The 27,720-nt window shown below is 40.1% G+C and overlaps 1 protein-coding gene and 1 long non-coding RNA gene across 2 annotated transcripts in view; both read right to left on the reverse strand.

Moving 5' to 3' along the window:
• Window positions 1-12,867: 12,867 nt before the first annotated feature.
• Window positions 12,868-17,666, reverse strand: LOC138062020 (uncharacterized). The gene is made up of 4 exons (XR_011135996.1): window positions 17,523-17,666; window positions 16,665-16,771; window positions 15,750-15,914; window positions 12,868-13,347 (listed from the first exon to the last, which is right to left on the reverse strand). It is a non-coding gene; the product is annotated as an uncharacterized lncRNA (long non-coding RNA).
• A 1,600-nt stretch (window positions 17,667-19,266) lies between these two features.
• Window positions 19,267-27,720, reverse strand: part of MACO1 (macoilin 1) — a 29,960-nt gene continuing 21,506 nt past the window's right edge. Inside the window, exons 7-11 of the mRNA XM_068917336.1 lie at window positions 23,878-24,036; window positions 23,485-23,664; window positions 22,540-22,660; window positions 20,829-21,003; window positions 19,267-19,719 (exon numbers count right to left, since the gene is read on the reverse strand). Coding sequence (XP_068773437.1) covers window positions 19,517-19,719; window positions 20,829-21,003; window positions 22,540-22,660; window positions 23,485-23,664; window positions 23,878-24,036 — 838 coding nt within the window. The 3' untranslated portion in view covers window positions 19,267-19,516. The remainder of the gene's footprint in view (window positions 19,720-20,828; window positions 21,004-22,539; window positions 22,661-23,484; window positions 23,665-23,877; window positions 24,037-27,720) is intronic.

A 27,720-nucleotide genomic window follows, 5' to 3' on the forward strand; every position in this document is an offset into this window, starting at 1 on the left:
TACCCTTAAGGGCACCTTTTGTCATTGTTTGTTTTCTCCAGTTGCTAAAGAGGGATTGCGTGGAGAAGCGCTCAGGCTCTTATTGCATCATGTCTCATTTCTAGAACGCCACTCCGAATTTAGTTTCCAGGAAGTGGGTGGAGGGTGCCAGTCTAGAAGAAACATCCTCAGGTACTGTGTAGGGCATAAGGAGGGATATATATCTCTTCTCCTCCAGCCCACTGTCAGCCCAGTGTGAAATTTGTGTCTGGTCGGTGTCTGATATTAGCAAGCAGAATTTAGAGTATCGCCATGGTGAACATGCAGACATGCAGAAAGCTGCGTGATTGGTGATGCCACCAGCCCCCGAGAAAGCATGGAGAAGCAGGAAGGATTGATTTGTCAGTGTAAAAACAGAGGGGAAGTTCAGAAAGCCAAGGAACTTAGGTGGCCTGGATCTATCCCATATGGATTACCTGATATCTAATAGCACAGTTGTATAACTCACAGCCTTTTCCTTCCCTGGGAGCATGGATTATGATCCCTCCTATTGAGCTGCTGACCTTCACTAAGCTCATGGGACTCAAACACTTCTGAGATCTCCGTACGTTTGACAAATCGGTTTGCCAGCACATTCAAAAGTTAGGTGGCCGCTGTAAAAATATGATCACATCAGCTTTGTTTCCTTAGGAAATGAGGATAAAGCTCTTGGTACCAGCAAGCCTGCCTTTGAGACAGGCTAGTTGTTGCAGCCAGTTACCCATCCTTGGCAAAGAGGTACCAAATTCCCATACCCTGTGCTGCAGCTGCTTTGGCTCTGCTAGTGCTATGTTACTTATCAGACACCAAGTGATGTGCATTTTCCCCACAGCAAGCAAAGAGGATTGCACAGAGTTTTGAGATGGGTTGAGGAATCATTTGGGAACCAGTTGATGGCAGCACTTTAATGTTTCAAGAGGAATCAAAGGGAGAAATACTACTGATTTTATCAAGTCCTGTAGGGAGAACTGGATGGAAGGAGTGTTACCTCAGAGTTACCCAGAGTGCTGGTCTGGGATTCAGGAAACTTTGGTTATATTTTGGCCTCTGCAGACTGGCTTGATGGATGGATAAAGGGTCACAATGTTGATCCTCTGCATTTTAGCTTCTCCATCTGCCAAATGGAGAGAACAAGACAAATGAATCCATGAAGAGTGCTGCATAGGGGAGAGATTATGTGATCAATTAATAATGGGAAGAGTTCAAGGTACAAATTTTCATGACATATTCTCCCAAGACACAGCACTCCCCTCACTGCATGCTTGAATGCTGGGTCACACAGCCAAAACCTCACACAGCCAGCAGCTCAGCATCAGAGCTGGTTTCCTAGGCAGATCTTCCTTCCTTGCACCAAACCCAGCCTGGCTGTGTGAGCAGACTGGATCACAGTATTACAGGCACTGAAAGCAACTGAAGACCAGACAGAAAAGGCATCGCCCACTCAGGCTATTAAAAACTACTTGCTGCTGGCACTGCAAACTTGTATGGCATCCGGACATTGAATTGGACTTACTTCTCAGCAGCTGCTGTACATTAAGGTTGGAGATAGAAGTGAGAGGAAATACAGGGACTTTTTAAAAAACTCGAATGAATGGAGGCACTTTTTTAAAAACTGATTTTTTTTTTTTTAAATGTCAAAAATGTACCAGAAAATCTGTATTGCCTGCTGTTCAGTTAAATGGCTCCAGTCTTGTCATTAGCTGCCAAAATTTGGTTTATCAAAAAAACTACATCTGTAGAACAATTGCTTTCATATTAATGCCTGCAGGCTCCCTTGCCAGGGAGCTGTGCATTCCATCAATTTTTGACCATCTGTGCCCCCTTTGATGCTTCAGTTTTTTTCCTGAGCTTCAGCAAGCCTGACATTTGCTCTTCAGGATTAGGAGGTTGCTGTCTTCATCACCCTGGGAGAAGGGTCTTCACCCCAGAGCCTCCAGGCCCAGCTGCCAGAACTACCTTGGCATCAGAACTGCTTGTAAAGAGGTGCTGGGAGCTTTCGAGTCTTGCTGCAGTCAATGGGATGCGAAGATACTTTACACCTCTGTTGGATGAGGCTCTATGTAACCACAGCTGCCTTTTTCCTTCTTTGTTCCTGGCAAGGAGCCCTGGGAGAAGCCACGAGTGATGCATCTCCTCTCGAGGACCAGCACTAACCTGGTTATCAGATTTGGAGGAGGAGAAGTGGAACATGAAGAGATTATGGGGAGGAAAGTGGAGGAGGAGGAGGTGGTTCTGGGGTCTGAGAGAAGGTGAAAAGGAAGATGATCAAGGGCCAGTCTGTGGAGCTGGAGGCAAGCCAGGATTCAGGTAACTCTCTCCAGAGGCCCATGGCCATTTTAGGCATCAGACTTCTGGCTATTCCAGATATCCCCTCACTCATGTACAGTCTGGTGTGGTCTTGCTGTCTCATCACAATATATTTGCCAGGCAGAGCCCAGACAAACTAAGAACACTGCTAGACTCAGTCCGTGAAGCCCACTTACAAAGACCTCCAGCCCATGTGCTAAAGGCTCCATGAAACCATCGTGTTCACCTGCCAGTCATGAAATACATTTGCAGTGAAAGCCTTTTGGATAGGGACTGAGGCTTGGCAGGGGAATGAGGGCAGCTTTGAAAAATCCGTTTTCCATTCTCTTTTCCTTTATGAACAGAATTTCAAAGTCTCTGCGGGTCTTTCTCTGTTTTCTGCCACAGCCGATGCTGCCCGCCTTTCTCCTCCTTAAATCAGCACCCCCTGTTGATCACTCCAGAGGTGCAGAGTCAACACAGCAGGAGCATAAGACAGACAGATCAGGGTTAGCACCAGCTACAGTGGCTAAGTGGACTGACGGATGCTTTTAATAACTGCAAATGCTATTCTTAGTGCTGATGATTTAGCAGTTATCATAAGATACAGAGGGAATTAAAATGAACCTAAGGAGAGTACTTACTTTTCATCTATGCCTGCCTGCTGCCCGCTGGCTTGGCTCTGGCTCGCACTATTACTGCGGAGAGATATCACTGCCATTCAGTGGAAGAATCAAAATCCACAATTGTGTTGATTTACCAGGTGGAATATTGCAATCTTCCTTCTGCATGTGGTCAAAGGACACTGAAAAACATTGCAAGATGTTACGTTTTCATTTAAATTTTGGCCTAGAAGAAAACCTCCTCGTTTCAGAAGCAAATGACACAAAACTCAGGCTGAGCTACGTTATGCCATTAGTTGCTTGGCTAAAATGCATTTTTCAAGTAACCCAATTTGAAAATGAATGACTTTTTCAAACTGATTTTCTGCTGTGGGTTGCAGCGCTCCTTTTTATTTCAAGAAAGATGTTGCAGCCTCTCAGTGTAGCAGCCACCAGGTCTGGGTGAAAATCTTAGGAACACAATTCCCTTCATGCAAGTGGGCAAGCAGTGGCTGCCCACTTCCCAGACCGTGATCCTAGTCAACCTAGTTTAACCTGCTGTGCTCAGTGTTAGCAATTAGGGTCTCCATGAAAATTCAGCAAGTCAGCAGAAATCCTCACATTGAAAAGTTTCAGTGAGCAGAGAGACCTTTTTCCACATGTTTTGAACAGTACAGGTTCAGTAAATTTATCTCTACTTGTTTTCAGAACACTGCAGAAATATCTACGTCCCTTGTCTTGTCTAGGTGGTTAACAGTGTAGGTTTTTAAGCAGGTGTGGAACTAAAGACAACCCAAGAAGTGAGGGCCACAAAATCAAGAAATCAGGCAATTGCAAGAGAACAAATATGAAGTGAGAAACTAATTGCAGGATCAGAAAAAAAGGAAATGCAACTCTGAAGGCAGAAAGAGTATGCTTATAGGACAAGTGCAGCCAGAATAGGAGAAACTTTGTATCTCTGCTATTAACCCCTGTAAGAGTGCAGAACATTTGCTTGCAGATTATCACATTTCAGTGGTTCAGTAAATCCATTAGCTGATGCCCATCAGTGGTGCCACAGTAAGTGCCTGAGTTCACATAGACCCATTTGCAAGATAACACGATGCAGGCTGCAGTGAAAGAGGATCAAGCTATCACTCAGGAGGTGCAGAACCCATCTGCAGTCGGCTAAGGTGGCTCAGCTGACAGATGGTACCACACAACCAGTGAAACGCAATTGCCTTCAAGTATGTGCTTGTAGTCTGTAGAGGTGACTATCTGAGGGCAGGGAAGCCAACACTTAGTTGCAATAGATTTTTCCTTTAGATTTACCAGTGCTAGTGTGCATTAGAACTACAAGTTCTTGGGGCAAAGCAGGCAACAAAAGGTTTATTAAAATGAAGTGGGTTAAAAGGTCACCTTTTTTCTTCGTGTAGATGACTGAAAAGGGCAGGGAAAAAACAGCTTCCAGGCATTTACTATTGTATTTTGCACTGTTCTACAATCATTTGAATTTTTGCATTCATTAAATCAGCATTGTTAATTCTTAACATTACCGCTTGCCTCATTTCCTCTCTCATGCAAGATCCCAATTTATTCCATTCAAATCCTGAGTCCCCCATTCAATCCTTCCTGTGTCCCTAATTCTAACCCCTTTTAATGTTTAACTCTTCTCCTGATACAGCTCAAATCTTTCAAGAAGCAGGGGTCACGAGACTTGCCGCCCACCCTATAAATCCCCAGCCCTTATATCTCTGGATGGGGAAGGAACAACCAATTCCCTCAATCTCCAGCCTGCTTTTTCCTTAGCCTCCTGGGTTAGCTTCACCATCTGCAGACCCCTGGTGCCCCTTCCTCACTGCTTAGGCATGGATCTGATCTCTGGGCTGCAATAAGGGGGAGTCAAGTTTTGCACAGATTGTGGAATGCAGCCTCACTTCCCATCCACTGGGGTATTTTGCCATTGTTTATCTTTTTTTAAAAAAAAAAAAAAAAAAGGAAATTGTGTTTGGAGCATTGAAAGCATCTTAAAAACGAGGTGACATTGTCGCTGCTGGTGCTTCCATGGCAACCTGCATTTGTTTCTCAGAGCAGCTTCATAATAATTAATACACCACTTTCATTCACGTGGCCCATGTTCAGAGGGCATGGAACAGCTCCCACTGGGATTTTCCTGGGTCACATGAAATATTCATATGAAAGAGTCAGAAGAAAGAACTTTGCTTTGTGTTCTGACCACTGGGACAAAGCAGTGACATAGCAGACAACAGATCACTCCTCTGCTAGCCCAGCTAGCAGGGCTAACAGTGAGGGGACAGAGCCTGTAATGACATCCCTCCCACCCAACAACAGGGCAGCCAGAGAAGCCCACAGTCCCGTCGATCACACGAGGATGGAACAAGGTAGGGCTTGTTACACGGTCGCAGCAACGAACCCCTGGAGTGCAAGACTCTTCCCTATACAGGGCACTGGCAAATGCAAGCTGCCATACCTTGCCATGCTGTGCTGGTATGTATCTAGACATGGCCAAGACGGAGGGAATTTGGGGAAGCACATCAGCAAAATCCTTACGCACAGAGTAACTTGCATATCTTGCATGCTTTCCCTCCCTCCTCGCTGCAGGTTCTGGGGGAGGGCTCAGTTTAACGTGGGAGGGTGCGGGGGAGAAGCGGATCAAAGATGCGGTTGCCTACGGTACAGCAATAAAGACAAAGCTGTGAGTGGAGCCTGCAGCTGTACTGCCTCTGGGCTACAATCCTGCCAGATCTTGCAGGCTAGGAAGCAGACTCTCAGCCTGTAGGACTTGGATAGGGTATAAGGACAACTCAGCTGCTGCAAGCTGTGGCTAGAAAAGATTTGATAGGTACTACTTCATAGCCTGAGTCGCAACGTGAAGCTAAGGGGGCATTCTGCTCCAGCAACTTTGGCCTTTCAGGGGAGCCATAAAACCAAATGGTTGGACCCAATATAGCTATCAAATACCTAATGGCACTTTTCACAGAAGGAGGAGGGTGAGCCTCAGGGTCCTGGCTGAACTCCAGGTTAGATAATTACATTCCGTCAACCTTCATTCTCTCTGCAGCTTCAACTGGATATGGGATTTGGAGGCTTTTCTCTGCCGAGATGTTTTTCTGGCCTTTTTTCCTGCTGACTAGACTCTTAGAGAAAAACAACAACAACAACAACAACACCCCCCCCCATAGCCTGCTGTGAAGCCTGGCCTGCACCGCACCAGCATCAGGCTGGGAAGAAAGATCTTCTCCATAAGCTCTGAAACGCACTTCACATGGGAAGTCACTCGCATCTGAAAGCTGGGTCCCGCTGTGGCACTTGTCCACATCCTTTCATAAAGGAGAGGCTCTTCCCTAGACAGCTTACAGATGCTGACCTACTTCACAGCTGAAATATTGAACCCCTTCACCAGGCACTGTGAAGATCCACAAGTTATCCACAAGTGCGGGATACTTCCCAAAGAGCCCAGCATCGCAGACGGGCAATTCAAGATCTCTGCTCTCCCTTGTTGCCCCGTCTTCTACCGAGTGAAATGTTTGAAGAGGGCACATTAAGTGATCAACAACTAGTGTAAATTAAGGTAGTGAGAGGGAGAGAAAGACAACCTCCTGGAGCTGTGCAAAGCAAGCGGCCAAAATCCCAAGGGCTGGAGATGTTCCTTTGAGTCTGCCCACGAATATCTAAGAGGTTAAATGAAGAGATCCCAAAAAGCTGCAACAAATTGCACAGACAGTCCAATAAGCGCAAGAGCCTTCCTGGCTCAAAAGTTGAATTTTTTCCCATTCTCCTCTGCCTGATGATCTCTCCCAATCCTTTATCAGATTGATATGGCCTCTTCTAGTGTCACAAGTCAAGGGAGAGCTCTCGGAAATCCTCATTCCCTTCCTCCTGGGGAACAGTGCTTTCATAACAAGCACTTTCAAGGCCTTTGTCAGTTCTGAATGGTAAGGTAACAGCTTTTATTTCTTCAGGTCAGCAACTGCCCTGTCCAAGTCCGGTTTTACACACTGTCTTGTTCAGTATAAAGAAGGTTTATATGTCATGTCCCTTATTCACTTGAGTTGTGGCCACACCGAAAAGCATTTGGCTTCATCCATTTTTTCCTTCTTTTTTGGTCTGGTCACCTCTGGCAGACACTTATATCTTGATGCTTCCTCTCTTATTAGGCTTCCTTTTGCAAAACATACTAGTTTCATCCCTGTGATGAAGCAATGAATGAGGGAGTGTCTACAGGGACTTGCAACATTATTAATGCCTAAAGCCTAGTAGCTAAATGCAAAACTTAACTCAAAGAGGGTTTTGTTTTGTTTTAAATTGTAAAATTAAACATCCGTTCTCCTAACATCTACAGAACTTGGCAGCACTGTCACAACGCCCTTCCTATGAGGCTCCCAAGGGTTTTTCCTCAAGGTTGCACATTATCATCCTCATTTTAAATAGGAAAAAGTTCAAAGCACAGACAGGTTAAATGATTTGCCCGAAACTACAAAGGAAACAACGGGCAGGGTTGGGAAAAACTTTGGTCTATTCCCACCCTTAGCACTATCAATCAACACTTCAGGAAAATCAAAATGTTAAGCCAGGTTCCTGATGTCCTTTCCAATTAACTTTCAGTAGAGGAAAATGGTCAAAGCGCAGAACTGACACACTGTCACAGACTCTGGCTACACTGCAGTTAACTTGCCTATGCTAGGTCAGATCAGAAAGGCTCAACAGCATGGCCAAGACCTAAAATTAACAGAGAAACTAGTTCTTCAGCTAAAGCAATGGATGCCCATCCTTTTCAGGGGAGATTCCTGCTGGTGCCATGCAATCTATTTACACTTGAATATCCTATATGGGCAAACGCACACATAGCTTTTGGGATGTCACTCTCCACACCCTCCAGTAACACAGCAGGCTGGGCACTTGTACATGGATTACTGCTAGGTGTTTCCGATTGCAAGCCATTTCAGCACAGGCAATGGGTTTAAAAACATAGCATCCACTCATTTCCTCCCCAGGTCTGCAGCATGTTAAATCGAGGTCTTGGGAAGCTGTGTGCGTTGCAGCTCTTCAGGGACGCTACTACAAAACACCCTCATCCTGACGTTCATTTTCAGGTAGGAATATACAATGAGGCTGCCAACACCTCCTTCTGAGGAGCACAGTAACAGATGTATTGCTCCCACCTAATTAAAAAGGGTGACCTTTTGGGTTGCAGCTGTCCTGTGGCAAAACAGCTTTTCCTGCAGGCTCATTGTTTAGGATGGTCAGGTGGAGTGTGGTAGAGAGCACCAGTGCATATCATGAGGAGAAGGTAATTGTGCTTTCACCTGCTATTAGAGAGACAGGTTTTCTACTCAGGCTTGCAGATGACCTTCTCCAATCAAACATTAACTCTGCAGCAAACAATCATTAGGGAGCATTTGCAGGCTTTAATAATTAATGCTTTTATTAATCCACTGACTCTACTTCAAGTATCCGATCTCTCCAAAATTAATTCTGTTGCCATTTACAGGAGAAAGAAATGAATGCCATTTCAAGGCAGAGAAGGAAGGAGGGATTTAGATCCCACTGCTCTTTCTAAAGGTACTGGATATGCTCTTAGAACTGTAATTATGTAACTTATTAACTGAACTGCCAAACATAAGGCTAAGCAATTTTTTAAAGCCTAGGTTTTGAGAAATAGTATTACTAGCAGCCATGCAATCCAAAATCCAATCAAGAAAGATCACAAATTTTCAGTAGGCTGAAACTCCACCAGCTACTTATTGGCTGCAGAAGGCAAGGCAGACAAAGAGGTCCAGCTAAATATACTAACTCCTTTAGAATGATCTGCTTCTCTAGAGAGAGAAACAACGAGCATATGGAAATGTATGTCTTCAGTGCTGTACTGCATAGAAAGCCCAGCTGGGAAGGAGCATCTTCAACCTGTCAAGCATGATATCTCAGCTCAGTGATTGCCTTTGCTTGTGGGACTTTGCAGCAGTACTGAGAGCCCCAGGAATTTTCAAGGTCAAAACCAGGAGCAACAAGGACGCCAAAGCATGACACTGCCTAGTTGCCAGTGATGATTTTTAATCCCTGTCCAACAGCACTTTTAAGTGCTATCAGAACAAATAGTAGCTGCTTCACAAGCTCACCAAAGAGTCAATCAACAGCAGGTAGAAGATGACTGCTTTAGCTGTCCCTTCTGGGAGTTAGGGAAGGGCAGTAAGTTTTTAGCAGCCTCTGATTACCAGTATCCTGCGTGTAATTCCCTCTTCCTCTCCCAGAGGATGCCTATGAGCAGATCTTGATCCTCCGAGTAAAAGCTGGCTCAGGATCAAGTCAGTCAAAGCCTTTAGCAGCATCTCCTAGACCACGGGGCTAGACTATAGCAGCATTTCCTGGGAGATGGCTAATCAAAGGTTTTACTCCTTTTTTCTCTAGGGAGGTGGCTGACTTAACAAGCAAGAGCTCACACTGGGACCTGGGTTTCCTGATAGCTATTCATCTCTCAAAGGGCTTGGGAGCCCACAGAACAAGCAGCCGCTGGCTTACCTCCTGCTTCCTCGCTTTGAGTCTTTCTGCTGGCTCCCATTTTTGAGGCACAAAGCTCCTGATGCACCTTTTAAAGTCCACTATGACTCTATCCATTTCTAATTGTTTGTCCTGTTTGTCATCAGGTAGACTACTCTGTTACTTCAGTGAATAGGTTTTTCAAGTCGCTTTTTTCTCCCACAAGTCTTTTGACTCTTCCCACACTTCCGCTACCTGTAGAATGTCCTCCATGAGCCTGCAGGTCTCTCATTCTTTAAATCCCTGGCCCGTTTCTTCCATGAGGCCTAAAGGAAACCTTTCAGCAAAAAGGAAGGTGAAGGACCCTGTTATCAGAAATGGAATCCATAGATTACTTCTAAAGCCTGAAATAGTAGCCTAATAATTTCTGGATGTTGTTGGATACTGCTGAAGTGTGTTAAAGAAAGCAGATTAATAAAGCTTCCATCAGATATATAAGCTGGAAAGAACTCAATGGTATTTCTTACCTTTACTTTTCTTGTGTCCTTGGATCACCAGCCATTTAAGAACAGGGCAGGCACACTACGGGAACAACTGGAATACAAAAAAATTACCAAGTAAACTGTTAACGAAGGGGAGAAAGGAATCAATAGAGTTGGTTAATGTAAGTTCAACTACTATTAAATATGCCACACTGCAAAAAAAAATAAACAAGTGATGAGAAGTCTCCTGTTTAATCCTTCTCCCTCCTATATCTTCCCATTATCTCTTCAGACTAATTTCTGTGGGGCAAAAAGCTGCCTTATTTTTTTTTTTGTAAAAGAAAAGAAAAGAAAAGAAAATAACATTGTGCATCAAGACACAGTGACAGGGCTAGGAGCAGAACATAGTCTTGCTCTGGGCTTTGCAGAGCTCTGCTTGAACCACTAGATAATGCTCCCTCTTGAGTGGTTGAGAACACGTGGGATAATTGAACAGATTCCCTCTGCAGTGACTAACTGTTGCCTTTGTGTTTGAACACTTGAAGAGCATTTTGACTTTCTAAGTATTGCTGCCATTTAGAAACACAGCATGAGAATCAGACGGTTAATGCGTTACCTCGTGACATAAAACGTAGTAAAACTCATGGTTTCAATTCCTCCAGCCTCTCCCCTATCAGTACCTAAGTGGGGATCCTGCTGTTTCTCCCTTGCATTACTACATTTTCTTCCTTTTCTCCTTAGCTATGGTAGATCAGAAACAAATTTTAAAAAAAGAGAGACCAGAAGGCATCAGACTCTTTTGTTAATAATATGCATATATTTAAGTTTTTCTTCTATTGTTGCTAAAATTTTGTGGCTGTGGGCAAGATAAGACACAGGAGGAAGCCAAGTATTTTCTATCTCCCAGAGAAATTCCCACCCATAAACTATTGCGCACACCTCTGTATCACTACGTCAGAGGCCAGTGAAGATCCCCTCAGTAATACTAAGCATTTTAACAATACTGTAAACATTTACAGCAAAGACAAGTACCTAGTGATCTTTAAAATATTTCTCCGAGTAGCCAAGAAACAAAAACCCTACACGACAGAGAGGGTGTTAAAGTTAGAACTTTCTTAGTTCCTTGACGTAATCCAAAATTGACCATGCTCTCCAAAGCCTGATACACAAAATAAAGTTTTTGTAGCAAATCAGAGTAGACTGAGTCCACTAAACAAAGTCTTAATAACAAGACTATTGTCTGAGAAGAAACAATGTTAAATCGTTGTCAGTTAAGCCTTTTTGTTTTAACAAATACACCTAGTTTTGTTTTAAATAGACATAAACACCAACTAGTTCCATGAACACTGACCTGCAGAATCTGCCTATCTGTGGATATGGGTCTCCTGATTAACTTTAAAGTCTTAGGAAGAACTCTTTGTAGAGGTCACATCTTCTTACAGTATCTAATGGTCTTCCCCTCCTCTACTGAGCTGCCTGTTCTCAAAATGCTTGTAGGAGTTTGCACATTTTTAACACTACTGTTTTTCTGCCAAATTTAATTGAAACTGGCCAACTGTTTACAAAATTATGATGATGCACACAGACAGACACACAGCAATTTACTGGTATTTCCATATGAAGCCCAGGTAAAAGAGAATAGGAAACACACTTTCCAATTTCTGCATTAGATACGCAAAATATAGCCAGATCTCCCTAACGAATCTGCTTATTTCTAGAGCATATGTTAGGCACAGTTACTGGCACCTAAAGAAACAAGTTTAAAAGAGCATAACATACAATTTGTTTAAACGTAGTGGCGAACCATAGGTGAATGATGCTCAACTGAATTTATCAAATTCAAACAGGTAGCTGTAAAAAAGTGTCCTTGCTAAATATGAAAGGGATCATTTATACCTGGCAAGCCAGCTGTCCACTGATGGAAAGAGTTTTGAGGTCTCACTTTGCTGCAAGTGGGTTTGGAAAACCGTGTTAATGATATATAATGATGCCATTGTGAATGGGCAAGTCCATTTTTATTGATATACTCACATCGATATACTGACTTCTTGGAGCAGAAGACACGAATCTTTAGAAGTAACAGCAGTTTCAGCCTGAATCTCTAGATCTTATTCAAATTCCCAGCTCTGCCAAGGACCTCCTGTGTGAATTTCAGCAAGTTAAAGATGAGTTCTCCGAAAAGCTCAGCTTCCATTTGGACACTAAAATAAGCACCGAGCTCCTCTGCAAATCTGGCCACAATAGAGTGGTCTTTGAGGTGGTGGAGGAGGGGGAAGAAAATCCAGCATACTTGCAACCCATTACCCAAGTTGTAAAATGGAAATGCTCAGTCTCTCGTATTTGTTTGCTTCCTCCCTCTTCTATCCCAAGGCCACTCAAGCTCTGGGTACACTTTGGGGCAAAAAGACCTCCTCATTCCATGTGCACATACAACTCTTAGCATAAAAGCTCTGACTGTGGTCCAGACTTGTAAGTACTTCTTATAGATTACTAATACAAGTAATAAAAGGGAAGTTAAAAATAACTAAAAAGAAGGGGGAGGGGAAGGGAAAGCAGATTCATTTCATAAGCCTCCTCATCTTCCTAAAGGAATTACCTCCGTACCACTCCCACCCCCACTCAGGCTTGCTTTATAGCTGTGTAGTAACGTATACTCTACACCCCAGACAATGAGACAAAATAGAAATTTTAAAAACATAAATGTGGAGTAATTGCATCTAAATTAGGAAGCCAAAGCAGCGGCTTAACGCAGGTTACACCCTGTAAGTCCCAATGAATCCACAACAACAAACAACAGGATGTTAGTAGTACATATTGTAGCACCAGATTTTGGGGTTCCCCCCCCCAACATGTTAAAATTTGATATAAAGTGTTCGTTTGTCTAAAAGAGTATTTGTAACCTATAGAGTATTTTTTATGTAATGACTTTTGATGCTGGTCATCTTTGCTATAAAGAAAGCTTGAAAAAAAATAATTAATCTCAATAGAAATGTAAAATAGTTCTTCCACACAAGTAAAGATGCATGCTGTATCCTTTTGCAAATAAAGGATAATTTCAGCAACTTTTTTTTTAGCCCTAAGGAGTCAGACACCGGACCATAAGCCAGGCATTGGTCCAGGACTACATATTGTCCACATGCATTTCTAAACAGTAGCTTTCTTTTGTGGAAGGTGACAGTTCTACACTTTTGGATAGCAAAGCCCTGATGGCTTGCAGGATTTCAAAAACAGCCACAGATCTTTGAAAGCTGCTTACTCTGCAATGTCAGTGTTCCTGGGGAAACGAATTACTTGCAAACTACAGATGAAATGGGCAGAGATGTAGAGCAAATTCAATTCATTAGGTAAGTACCATCACCACAGACAGAAGAAACGTGGAGTCTGTCTTCCGACAGTGTAGGTCTACATCGCGGAAAGCTTCCTGTATTTACATCAGACTTCAACCAAGGATCTATATTGCTTCAGTTTCTGCAGCAGAAAAGCTTCTGGATATGAAGAAAAAGGGAAAAAAGAATTCTTTTTTCCTACTGTTTGAATGTCTATATAGTCTTGTATGGAGAGAATGTTTATATATTGATTAGACCTCTGTTAGCACAGAAATCAAGGCATTTTCCAATTCCCTGGGCTTCTCATGATGAATTTCATATTCTTTCACATAACAGAGAGATTGAGAAATAGCATTCAGATGTCTATTTTAAAAAATGAGGTTTTTTTTTTTCCTCCGGTATTTTAGTCACTGAGTCACTGTGTAATGTTTAATCAGGGCCTGGCCTACCTCAGGAATTCTGGGCCCTCTTGTGGTTATTTTAGAGAGGAAACAAAGTATATTTCCCTTTCAGCAAGTTTTGTTTTTAAGAAAACTCTCAAGACATTGTTCTCTTCTATTCTAGCAACTCTTGAGCAAATATTTTCATAATCATTGGGGAAAAAAAAAAAAAGAAAACTGCTATGAACCACAACACTTAGTTTCAGATCCAGATGTACTTGGGATTATTCAGGGATATCCGAATTTTTTTAGTTTAAGCTACACTCCAATAAAAGCCTTACTCCACTAAATTTTTTTTTCCCTCTTCAGAACAGTTCAATATTTTACAGGATTAGGTTTTAGGGATGACACATAATCAGGTTTCTTTGCAAATGAGGAAACTGGAAGAGACCGTTTAAAACACCTGGCTGCAAAAACTACTCAAAGCCAGAAACAAATTCTGCACCACCCTGATTAGCCACAACCCTGTGCTAGCGTTGCCAAACACCTCTTTGCCTTCTTTTTTAAAATAGATGAAACTACCTAGTTTTAAACGGCCATCTCCTCCTTACACTATGTAACATGCATAAATTTGACAGAATCAAAAAATTTAGAAACAGAATTAACAATTTGGGGGCAGGAAGAGAGAGAGGACAGACAGTATCCTTTCTTCACAGCTTAGCCGAGAGACCAAAGCAGATGATCCCAAGCAATCCGCTGTTGCCAGAGAACATCTTTCTTTCTCAGGGATGCAGAAAAATACTGCTTAAGGTCTAAGAACTGCCCACAGTCCCTCCATGTTCAATGCATGTATCAGCACTTCCTACAAGCAAAAGAGTGGCAGAAATGTATTCCCATGAGTAATGAATGCATCCTACATAGTCACTTTGGTTTGCTTCTTGATACATATGATTAAAGGCAAACTTTAAGCAGAAATCTTCTTGTGATAAAAATCACTTAGAATTATTCTATATGGCATTTAATTCTTATGGAGAAAAGAAAAAAAACAAGTCATTTAAAAAAAAGGACATTACAGATAAGCAGAAGTTTCGTAATGACAATGCACCTCAAGAGGTTACAAAAAGTAGAAAGACTGCCTAAAAAGATCACTGAGAGACCAAATTGTTAAGTCAAGGTTAATGAAAGTTAGGCTAGAGTGGCAAATGTGTCAGGAAACGGACCAGATTATCTCTATAATTTCTCAATTAAAGATTGTAAAATGCTAGTTATTTCCATTTTCTAGGAACCTTTTGGTTTTAGCAGAGCCTTAACTTGTCTTTGAACTGCTCGTTATGCATTTGTGCAAGTATCGTCAGAAGGATTTTGCCTCCAAAATGGAATGGTATGGAAGTAAAGGATAATAGAATTCACCTGAAGCTGATGCTTTCTATTTGATCAGGGTACTGCCTTATGACCATGTTTGTTAGATATAGGAAATTGTTAAGCTAATGCTTTGAGGTAGAACAAGAAAACCTGCATTCCTCACAAAAACTGCGATATTCCTGGAGCATTTCCAAAAACGTAAAGGGAGCAGAACATACTTTTGCTAACTGCAGCTATTATTTTATTATAATTGAACCATTATTGTTCATACTAGCTAAATTTGGATGGGAAATAATTTCATGTTAATTATGTAAGAGACACAGTTTAAAGATTTTCATTGTAAGCAATAAAATAAAAAGCAGTATTTTCTGAACCTGACAACACGCCCTGAAACAGCATGATTACCACTCATAGGGATTATAGGTAAATGAGCAGTGGCACTTGAACTTGATTGAAATTGATTCTCTTTTTTTCCTGTGTATTCCCCATTATTAGAAATTATTTACTTGAATGTTTGTGTAGTATTATTTTAGCACATCACAGAAGCTGATTCAGTTAAGATACTGAGGCACCTCAGACTTCATGTAATAGATTGCAAAAATATAAACTTGCTGACGGTCTGCTTCTGACATTGAGTCTAGAAATCGCAATACAAGAAAAAATTGTCTAAAAGAACTGTCTAGTATTAAGGAAATACATCCTGACAACACACTAAATCCTCTGTGATGAACTGAAACTTCTGTAACAATTGAGCTTATGATTACAACTAGTAAGTTTAAAACAAAAAACAAAACAAAGAAACCTCCAAGAACAACTTACTGCTGCAGATGATCGAGTTGCTGCACTATAGTGGTGCTCAATGCTGGTAGTACACAAACCTGCTTGCATGAGGTCAAAGGCAGATAGATTGCTTACTTTTCATAACGGTCTCTTTCCACTTTCGGTTGCTAATCGTGGAAACGGTCTTTTTCTCAATAGCAGACACTATGGGTAAAGGAACCCAGGGTCAAACTCGTTTTACAGTGTTTTCTATCGAATGTTTTTGGAATGAGTCCGATTTTAATTTGAAATGCAAAAATTTCTTGTGCTGCATACAAACGTCACCAATAACAGCAGATTCAGAGTAGCGAGCTCCCGACACAAAAATGGTAGGATGAGGAAATGCTGAAAGGCACATATCTTTTGGCCTATGAAACTGCCTTGGAGCCAGTTACTCTGACGTGTGATTCCAACACACTCCAGTCCTAAGGTAAGCAAGCAACTTCCAAGTCTGCTTTAGCAATTAGGAAAACAACAAACAAACAAAAGACCCTAACAAAATCAAAGGTTTGTTCTTCTCATTAAGCACTTTGGAGGAAATAGCTACTCTCAAGTAGATGGAAGTTCACCTGCTTTCCTACAGTGAAGTTTTGCATCTCCAGCTTCTTTTCCAGCTGGCTGTAGGGGACACTTCAGTCAAAGTAGCAATTTTCACCTTCTAGAATTATTTGATGAAGCAAGGCTGAATTCAATATATGCAATTAAGCCCTTCCTTCCCCTCACCATGAAATATGCTAAAAAGGGAGGCTAGGAACGCTAGTTCATCTCATCACAGTTACAGGATGGAATTTAAGAATAAAAGAGCATTTCTTTAAATATTAAAACTACATACTGCTATCTGCTCTACTGAAAATTTTAATGAGGATAAACCCTGAGGTGCTCAAAAACATTACATATGTCTTGCCTTCTCATTACCTGTTTTTCCTAGATTTATGGTGGCTGGAAAAAGTTTTGGATACTTCTGTTTTTCTTTAGCAGATTTCTCCAAAGTATTTCTTCATCGTGTAACATTTCTGAATTGACTACAGAAAAAACAAAATACCCTACGTAAACCCTCTGCAGTCTTGCGTTTTACGTTCCCCCTATATTAACTTTGCAAGTACAATTTATGATGAGTCATTAAAATATTTTCCATTTCAGACATTTAGATATTTAAAGATCAAACAGTCGGCTGGTATAACTTATGAATGCTTAAATTATCTCATTCCATTTGCCTCACTTATCCTGCATAGTGGACTGTTGCCTGCAAACAGTTACACCTTTTCTAAGCAAGTATTTCAATTCGAACTAAGGGGGCAACTAGAGAACGCAACTTCTGCTGCGCTGCAATGTGATTTGTCAAAATTGCAAACTTATCCACGCTATATTTTCAAATTTTCCTTTTGTTATAGAGTAATTGAGGTTGGAACTTCTTGGCACCTGACATATTTTATCTGGAGGCCTAACTGCTGAGGGTCCAAGCAAAAGTTAGAGTAGAAGTAGCCAGAGAAGAATGTCCAGGTTAGGACCAGCTATGGCAGTAGCCAAAGTCAGATGCACGAGACAGCTCACTTAACCTGAAGATGACAAATACATGTGCATAATTCCCAACAAAAATATTTTACAGAAGCAGCTGGAGGGGCTAAGGGAATTAAGCAGATATATTGAAAACCAGGGACAAGTAGTTCTTTCTTTTTGTCTAGACAAGGATAATGCTAAAATCCCCAAACTATCCATCTTGGCTTTGCCTTTGCAGTAAAGAGAGGACTGGAAAGGAACAAAGGATAAACTTACAGACATACTCTTGCAATTCTCAAGAAATTATACTTTTTTTTAAGCCCATAGATGGGGTAACTTGCCAAGTTTGTACACCGAATAGGAGAAGCATCTGTTCTTCCTTCTGTTTCCCAAAACTGAAGTTCTGCTGCAAAAGGGAAGACTTACCTGGAATAACAGAGAATACATGCAAAAAGACAACAATTTTCTTAAGATGTTCTTTAAACAAAACATATTCCTTATACCAGGTTAAATCAGATCAGTTAAAAAGGCAAAAAAGTTTTTTTTGTATCTGCAAGAAAATGTTTATTCTTTGTAAACCCCACAGAAAAAAAGAATGCAGCCAAGACCAAGTATTTAACGAAAATAGTGCCAAAGTAGGCAGCAAAACTGGGGAACCTCAACACAAAAAGTCAGTGACAATATTTCATGTTTTGCACAAAGATGAAAAACCTATGACATTTCTGAGTAACACTTTTATGGTGACAATTACACAAGATGATTCAAAAATGCAAATGACAGCAACATGCACACCTGGCTAAAGCTAGAAGTTTTATCCCAAAAGAATATCTGTGATTAAAATGATGAATCTTTAATAATTCTATTTTATTGACTTGCGTGATCTTTTTCATTTTTTTTTTAAATGAGGCATACATGCCAATTAACATGACACTTAAAGAAAAAAAAGATTTTTTTTTCTTTTAAGAAGAACCTTGTCCTTCCAGAGTCCACTGCATGTTTGCAAAATCATAATGTTGGGTTTTAATTTTGCTAGCTTTCAATACAATTTTGCGTCCCGCCCTTTTAATCCCCCCCGCCCCCCAGAAAATCTTAAACACTTCAGAAGTTGCCAGTGCAAACACTTTCTATCAATGTATAATATACATTTTAACTTAAACCTTTGTGCAATTTATGAGTTTCTTTTAAAACTCTTTAAAAACTCCTTGGCACGACAGCTGAAGAAATATTCAGCTCCATTTAAATTGTCAAACACAAGGTGATAGAGTGTAAATCACAGCTGAATAAAATAAAAAACCCAGAACTGCAGCTTTTATTAGCCAGCTTTACAGTCTCTTGTATACAGTACATTGCACAGTTCCGCCTTCACAATAACGCTTCCTGTATTAATATTGTGCCTTCCACGATGCAGTATAATCAAGGCAAGTTACAGAACACTGCTGAGTTTATATCAAAATAAACATAAGATGTAACCCTGGTTTATAATGAACATCCAAATTACCATGTACAATTTGCAGTAGACTCTGTAATGAGCTTGATATATAAGCTAGATGACAGTGAAGGGGGAAAAATAGTTTAAACTATCAAGTTTCCTCTTGAAATGTCTTTTCCCAAGGCACTGTGAACAAGACTGTTAGCAATTCTCAATGACTAAAAACACCAATGGGAATATAAATATTTCACACAACAACCACCGTCACATCGTCATCTATTCTCTTACTTACTCTTTCCCTTAAACAACGCCCCTGAAATTTGTTTGGTCCTTTGAGGGGTAGCCAAATTATCTTCTGCAACATCACATATTTGTATTTAATACATCTATAAATCAAAGCTTTGTTAGATTATTTAACCCTTTCATTCTAAAAACTAAATGTTTTTCCTCACTATTTCTTAATAACTCTGATTTGCAAATTCAACTTGATTTAAAAAAAAGAAAAAAAAAAAGAAAGGGTTCAAAATCAAGCAAAGCCCTGTATTTTTCAAGAGGAAACCATGCAAGAGTACATAAAAAGGCAAAATTGGCTACTTGAAAACCAAGAATTGTTTTTAATGCATTGGCCAAGGAAAATAAATTGCAAAGTTCTGTGAGGTTTTCTAAAAATTTACAAGAAAAACTGATGGGCAGTTCTAGTCAATCCAGATGTTCTTTTTTTCCTGTTTTAAATGACAACGAATACAGTCTTACACAATACAATTTCATCTTGACTGCAAGAGACACTCCTGTGTGATGCCTTCCGCATGACAAAATTACTGGGCAAAAAGAAAATTGGCATTCATTTCTTCAAGGGCTGATAAACAGAGGCATTGGGATCAAGTCCAGAAGGGCTGGTCTCCACAAATTTGGAAGAGTAATGTGGGGAAACAGGACTCAGAGTGCTGGTGGCTGCAGTGTATGTTATGCTGGGCATTACTGCCATAACTTCTGCTATCTTCTGTTTTAGGTCCTTGATTTCCTGATCTTTTTGAATGATTTGCCCTGAAACAGTAAATAGCACCACTTAGAACCCAGTGACATGTTTTCACCCTCCACCAATCACCCAGGGATAAGAACTGTTGAAGTGAAGCACCCAGACGACTTTCAGCGTTTTGAGATACCAGTAACAGCATAATTCATGCAACTGTTGGTTTATGTGGATGAACTGTGTTTAATTACCTCTAGTTACTAACTAGACATAGCACTTCTATTAGATTTGGCACTGTTTCAATTCACAGCTGCACTGTTCCAAAAGATTATTTCTACAGCTCAACTTTTTTCTGCACTTTTCAGGTCACGTTTTACCAGTACCTCGCAGGAGCACAAGTGTTTGCTTATTAAATGCATTAATTACTTTATTTTTAAAGCTGTCCTATTCTCCTTGTTTTTCTAAACCTCCTGTGTGCACACTTATAAACTCATTATAACCATCTATGAAACCAGGTAAAGAGAAACCCCAATAAAATTACAACAGAATAAAAATTCCCTCTCTAATTCAACTTCCCTGCAACCAAGCAAACTTTTGCAAGGAAGTTAAACAGATACCAACTCCAAAAGTTATTTCATTTTCCTTCAAGGCTTGCACAGCAGAACAAAGGACGGTCTGGGCATGATTTTATCCTGGCTTAATGCTCCCTCTAGCGGCTGCAACAGCAGCTCAACAGGGACAGCCGCATCAGCTCCTTATCTCACCAATACGACGTTTAAAACAAGGGGTTTTTTGTATTTATAATTACTTCAGGGGTATCACAATGCTATTATGATTAAGGATAGGGTCTTAAAATAGGGCAACTATTATTATTATATATAATAACCTTTTAAAAAAAGATCTCCAGCTTTAACAGCTCGTAAACATCATAAACTAACTTAAACATCAAGATGTGGGTACATTGTTTTCAGTTCAATAGCTTGGGGAAATCAGGCTGATCAGCTGAAGTGCTTAGGCTCACCTTCCCAGAGGCATAAAAGACAGAAAATCCCACTGAAACCTGAAATGCTTTGGTGAGTTGAGGCTGTAACCCGCTGCCACGTTAAAAGGCAGGGTATTCTTTATGTCATATTTCCACCATTTCAGTCAGTACTACCAGTTGAATTAAACTACCACGCATTACCTTGGGCAATCTCAAGCTGCCGTTTTGCATCTCCTAATGCAGAGAACAGATCCAGCTTGATTCTTGTCTCTGCACTCAGGCTATTCTCTAAGTGCTGTGTTTTATCCTGCATGGCTGAAAGTGCTGACATTAACACCTCCGTATCCTTCTCATTTTCCTTGTACTTCCGCAGTTCCTGTAGGAGCAATTAGGACAAGTGTTATTCACATAGACTTTACACATGAGATATACTGAGAAGTCTTTCCCTTTCTCCACAGTATGCCACTGGGCCTAGTATTAATGCTGTAAAATTAAAATGATTGTTAATTAAGGACACTGTAATATTACCTCCAGTAATTAGACATGACCGTCATACAAGTGATTAAAGCCATATGGTACAAAGCATAATTACAGTGCAGTGAGCAAATATATTTGCTCTGCTTCTCAGCTCTCTGTCATCGGTATCACTGAGACTCTCCTTCCGGAGACGCTCCTCATCCCTTCCAAGTGCCATCTAAGAAGCTGTACAGTGCTCATTTGGAAGCATAGAGGACCAAGCTCTAGAACACAAAAAAACACTTCCCACAAGTAAAATGGCTAGATTGGGGACTGATCTTTTGCTAGACAGTTTAAAGTGATACAAAATAAACACTGCATTTTAAGCTATTACAATTGTTTGGTGAGAGGGATTTCTTTATCCCAGAAATACTTTCCACACTGAATCTGATTGAGCTGCAAATCTAGAAACATAAAATAGAGAAGGAGGGAGTGAATATTTTGTACACAGAAGACAATCACATTGTGGTTGGGATGTATGTATTACCATGTGAGCTGGCTAACTATTATAAGAAAAATAGTTCTATGGCTCTAAATCAAGAAACAATAAAATTGTGGGGGAAATACTAATACCTATAACAAAAATAGCTTCTCTAACAGTTTAAAGATTATAATAAAAAAGGCTTTATTATGGCTGGTGGTAGTTATTTGAAAGACAGGTGCACATTTGCAGTGGATAAACTAAACTAGTTTTCATGGGTTTGGTAAACCCTGGAAGAGCAAGGTTGCATTTGTTATTTGAAAACAAGTTCACAGTACCATAAGGTGGATTTTAAAGAGCATCTGAAAAAACAGAAGACTTAAAAAGTATATGTATTCTCATTGTCAGGGAACTAACATGCAAATTCTCAGTTGACAGTCTGAGGACATCTTTAGGAACAGACATTTTAAAGGAATAAGGTCAACTTTAACTCACACATTTAAGCTTTTAACCTCAAACACACCAGACAGCGCATCTGCGACAAATCTACTGCAACGTGCTTTCAACATTCAAGCACTTTCACCAAAAAATACATCTGGCCAGTGAGTAAAATGTTGAGAAAGCTATCTTAGTTCTTAGCAGTGAAATTCATAAGGATGCTGACTGGCAACAAGCTCCTCGAGTAAGAAAAAAGGGTAGCTGAGAGGCTTATATTCTCCTCAGTTTATCCAGACCCGTTAGTTTGGGGGGAAAAAAAAAAATAATCATTTAAATAATTAAGTGGTGGAGAGCTGAGACTATTAACTTTTCTTATATCCACATTCTTACAAAGCCTGATGTAAGGCATATAAGACAAACATCTGAATAGCCCAATTCTTGAAGGCGTTGATTGCCTCTTATGTAGATCCACCAACTTCAGAGGGTTGAAAGCACTCATTGTGATGCCAGTCCAAGCCCCTGGTGCTTTCTTATTACCTGCACTTTCATTTCTAGCTCTCGTATCTGATCTTCTTTCAGCTTTATGTCAATTGTTAGCTTCTTGCACTCTGTCTCCAGCTCTCGGATACGATTCCGTAAAGTTTCAGTACATTCTCCTCTGCAGAAGAAACATTAAAAGAAAAGAAGGTGAAATCAGAATAAAGCTGTCAATTCTGAATTGTTTGTACCATGAAAATTAATATAAATATTGAAGGATAAAAGAGGAAGCTAACTTTGTTCTTTTCAGCAAAAGAACTTATGTTACAGCAACAATACAAAAAGCTGCAAAAAGTTACCCAACGCTATGCCTCCATATTAGGAAATTTGGAATATTCAGGAAATACGGAGAACAGAAAAGCAGAAATAATTATCTTTAGACATTTGGAGCACTGCAAATTAAAGCCATCTACATTCACATTGTGCTTTCATCCTGAAAGGCTTTCTAACTATATATCTACAGTACTGCTGAAACACTACTGTGCTGAGCACTGGTAGTTGGTGCTTAGAGCAGATTACCTTTGAGATGTGAGGTAAAGACAGTATTTTGGCCATAGTCACTCTATGAAACCTTGATTCAGAGCTTCCCTGAAAGGGCATGTTCCCCTTTTTAGCTGGAGTACCCATACATGGTACAGTACCTCCGTGCTAGTACAATCAATGAACAGCAGACAATATAGAATATAGTCATCACCCTATAAATTTAATGTATATGAGCACTGAGACTCAACTTCATGGAAGGAGATCTCCCATTCCCCCACACAAATAAACCTGCATAAACTAAGGTTCCACATTGCAATACATACCAGACACTATTTTTATCATAGACTACTCATTTACGTGGAGAAGGGGAAAAAAAAAAAAAAAAACACACTCCAAAACGAGTTTTAGTGGCAACAGTTACATTCCAGGAGTAGAGCTTGCTTTTGAGGTAGAACCAAGTACCTTGTAGCAGCAAATGCAACAGCACGTGCAGCACTTGCTTCTTCCAATTTCTTTCTTTTCTTCTCTTCCATTAATTGTTTTTCTACAAAGGCTCGTGCTTCTTGCTCTGCCTTTAATTTCTTCTCCAACTGGCTGATCATTTGTTTGTCTTTTTGTTTCATTTGTACAGCATTGTGTAATCTGGAAGGTAATAGGTATGGGTTTTAACAGAGGATTTAAACACTTCAAACAAACAAACTAAATAGATTGCTGTCTCTGTACTGTTCCCAAATGGGTGTCTGGCTGGATCTGCAGGCAAGCGCCTCAAACTTTGTAGAGCCTTGGCACAGCATTTTCTTCTACTAAACTACAGTTATTACTTACTAATTCACACAGCTTTGTAGAAATACATACTTGTTCTGAAGCAGCTCATTTTCTTGCCGGAGCTGTCCAATTTCAGATCGAATTCCCCGCTCTGTGTTAGTCAGAGAACTGATTTGACTACGTAGCTCCTGTTCGATCTGCCTGCTTGCTTGCAGGTCAGCCTTTAACTTTTTAATATCTTGTTCCAACCTAAGAAAGAAGCAGCATTTTAAAAGATGATTTCTACTGTATTTCCCAATTACCCAAACATTCAACATTCTTCTATAAAAATAAGTACAGAATAAACATCAGACCATCTGCTCTTTTAATATTTATAAACCCTGTCTAGCCTTGCCCTCTTTCACAATACCACACTAGCATTCCTTCTTATGTTACGTGATCTAACTTTTCAGCAACGATCTGCTACTCTGTTATTCTATAAATCGTTGGTGTCATAGGTGTGCAATGAACAAAAGTAAGTGTCTACTTTAATGATGTTCTGCACAACCCACTGTCAAGACAAAAGTCGTATATTGTCAGGCACAGGGTATTGTCCTGATGTTTATTTTGAAGGGAGAAAAACAAATGCACACACAACCCTTTATACTTAAAAAAAATAAGAAAGCCCAGCAAAACAAAACAAGAAATCCTCTCAGAAATTATATCTATCCTTGCTAAATAACAAAGCTTTTTTAAACTATAGATAAATAGCTATATATGTATAGCTATACAATACTTTACAACCTCCCACAGGCATTTTGTTTTCCTCCAAGTACTGCAGAGTTGTAATAGACATCCTGTGGAATTATATTTTTCCTCTACAAGCAGAAATGAAACAGATAAGCCTGAGAAGTTGCAAACACTGACAGGTGCACATATGAACCAATTTTTATCTTTCCCAACAAATTCTGAGTTTAATTTGCTAATAATAGGTAAGCTATGGAGCACACTGCTGAATTCTCACCTATATGTTATTTTTTTCCTTGAAGGACATGACCTGCGTGTTGAACCATAAGTACATGCCAAGTCATTCACAGCTGAGGAGTCAGGAAATTCAGTTTTAATTTCTCCTAAACAGAGGCCATCTGCTATACACTTAATTATAGCCTTAAAAAGTTTTTGAAGACTCATGCAAGCTCATTAATTAAAACATTTTCAACCAAAATTAAGTAAAATGCAAGTTTCGAAAGAGAGGCCTGCATCTTGTCTGCATTTTTCCCTGTATTTTCAAAATAAGACGATCAGTTCTGAGACTAAAAGCACATCATAGGTGAATAAGTCAATCACCTTTTATAAACAGTGTTGCATACTCATTTATATGAAAGTAAATACGACTCGGTTATTCACATGCAATTTTCATCTGCTCCATCAGTTATTGTTTTAAAAGTTTTTAGGTATTCAACAACTAGATGAAGATGTTTATTTCCTAAAGTTCCATACAAAACTAACAGAAGTTGTACATTAAGATTTGGGGGAAAATAGTTACAAAAGCCAAAAAGAAAACCAAAGTGAAGTGCTCTTATTGACATTCACTACTGCAGGTTAAAAGATAATAGCTATTTGTCCTCATAAGGATGCGCTTAGCTCTTCTGGACTTAAGTGCAGGAAAATCTCATCCTAAAACGCTAGTATGAAGTGTAGTGATACAAGGCATAAGAACATTCTGAGCGAATGAATGAATCAAGAGGTTAAATGTGCAATAATGAAACGTAGTCACGTATGTACTCACGTACGTCATGCTTTATTTCACGTCTGCCACAAAAGTTGGAACTGGGCCAAAGGGGGGGGGGGTCTACTGGGTAAATTAAGAGCAAGAAACAGCCCACAGGGAGCATGGTCTACCATACACTCATACGAGCACAATTCAGATGCTCAAATTCCACTTTCTCCAGCTCTACTAAACTGTCTTCCTAGTTATATGTGAACTGCCCTATTGGTAAGATGAATTCATTTTAATATAAATTGTGGCCAAATACATATGTAAAAGTGCCATTTAATACTTGTACCTAGTAGATGAACAACAACAGTACTAAGCAAATACACATTTCATATTGAAGACCACAAGTCACTTCAACACCTTGTACCCTTTTTTGGGAAGAAAAGAATTTGCAAACCTAATCAAAGGCTCGTTCAACTGTTTAACTGCTGCATTCAAACCAAAAATGGGAAAACCACCAGCAGGTATTACTAGCTGTGTTCTTTTCACTATGTTCAGTGACAGAGCTGAACAGTGACGAGGTGACAATATAACAGTTCAATTTCAATTTTCCAGTAAGCAGTAACCAAATATTTTCAGAAAGGTAAACTTATTAATCAAAGAATGAAAGATGCTTAGCAAGTATTAACAGGCTACTGTATGCTGATAGTGGACTGATGATAACGTAGGTTTTCACAAATCTTAAGAGTGGCTGGTAGGATAACGTAAAGGAAGAGACTGTGCACATAATAAAAATCACATAGACACATTTTACATTAACAAGTATACATAAATAATTTCAGTGTACCTCTCTACAATGAAGTGATAATCATGAAAATAAGACAGCTTTAAGCAGTAGAAGAGTCTTCTCTCTACAAATGAGACTAGGCCAAGCTTGCTCCAATAAGAGATATTGTGCTTTATTTTGGGTATTTATTAATTGAAAAAAAAAGAGAAGCTCTGATCAGGTAAAGCCCAAACAAATCAGAGGTGCTGGCACAAGTCAAGCTGAATTAGAATTTTTGGCAACAGAGTATTGACATTAGTTCCAACTTCTTAAGCCATCTGGTTCATAGCATTCCTGCTGCTTTCAGCGAAAGCTCCGTACCGGCAGTGCTCACGGGGCTGGTTCAGACGGCGCTGCGGACAAAGCCGAAGCCTGCACGAGCCATAGAGCGCACGTGAATGTGAGCAGAGGAAGGGAATAAGCCACAATAACAAAATGCCTGCTTTCCAAACCAGGAGGAAATATTTGAGGCTGTGAGCTGCAGCCTTCCTTTATACTCAGCAGAGGCAAAAGCATCCAGCCAGAGCTGCGTACATGAAATTTGCGAGAAGCAGGAAGTGTGATAAACTCATACATAACTCAAACAGATCCTGCCTGAACACGCAGCCAAAGCCTCATGGAGGTCCCTGCCACTGCTCTGTGTTTCAGGAGGCTGTCCTTTTCATAACTTTTTTTTTTTTTCTCCTTTTAATAGCTAGAGATGTAAGGATCTTAACTTTTAAAGCATGCTCCAAGCCTAAAATATTCTTTCTTTTACTCTGAAGGACCACAGGGGATCTGGGGTAATACTTGCAGGAAAATGAGACCTATCTGCCATTCAATAAATCTTTCATTGTAAATCACAAAATCAAAGTTTAAAAAAACTGATCGTACTCTGGGTGCTTCAGTTGTCTATAAGAGATCAGTAAACCTTCCTACCCACAACGCTAAAACATATCCAAGTAGACTATGTACCAATAGACTATTCCTTTTTATGAGCAGATTATGCTGTTAGCCTGCAACCCCTTAAATCTACTGTGCACTACAGTGAGGAGTTCCCTGTTCTTAGAAACTGCTTCTCTACAAGCAGAAGCAAATCCAGCAAAGACAGAAATGTTACTATTGATCCTCCAAAAAAATCTAAAGAGCCTAACAAACTTTCAGTCATGCCGGTCCCAAAACCTTCCTTTATAACCATGCAAGTAGCAAAGCTCCAACAGACAATGCAAAGATCTCACGTCAGCAGCATGATTTAGAATTAAATTAGACTACAAGCTCCTACCCTCATGCAGGACATGAGGGGTTCTGTACGCCATATTCACTTATTTAACACTATAATCTTAGTGACTGACACTAAGTCACATTAAAAATAGCATGTGAAAAGTGGGAACTATATACCCTTTGTAACCACTAAAGCACAAACACTCTCCAA

Source organism: Struthio camelus, chromosome 23 (genome assembly GCF_040807025.1).
Source record: "Struthio camelus isolate bStrCam1 chromosome 23, bStrCam1.hap1, whole genome shotgun sequence".
Classification (NCBI taxonomy): Eukaryota; Metazoa; Chordata; class Aves; order Struthioniformes; family Struthionidae; genus Struthio; species Struthio camelus.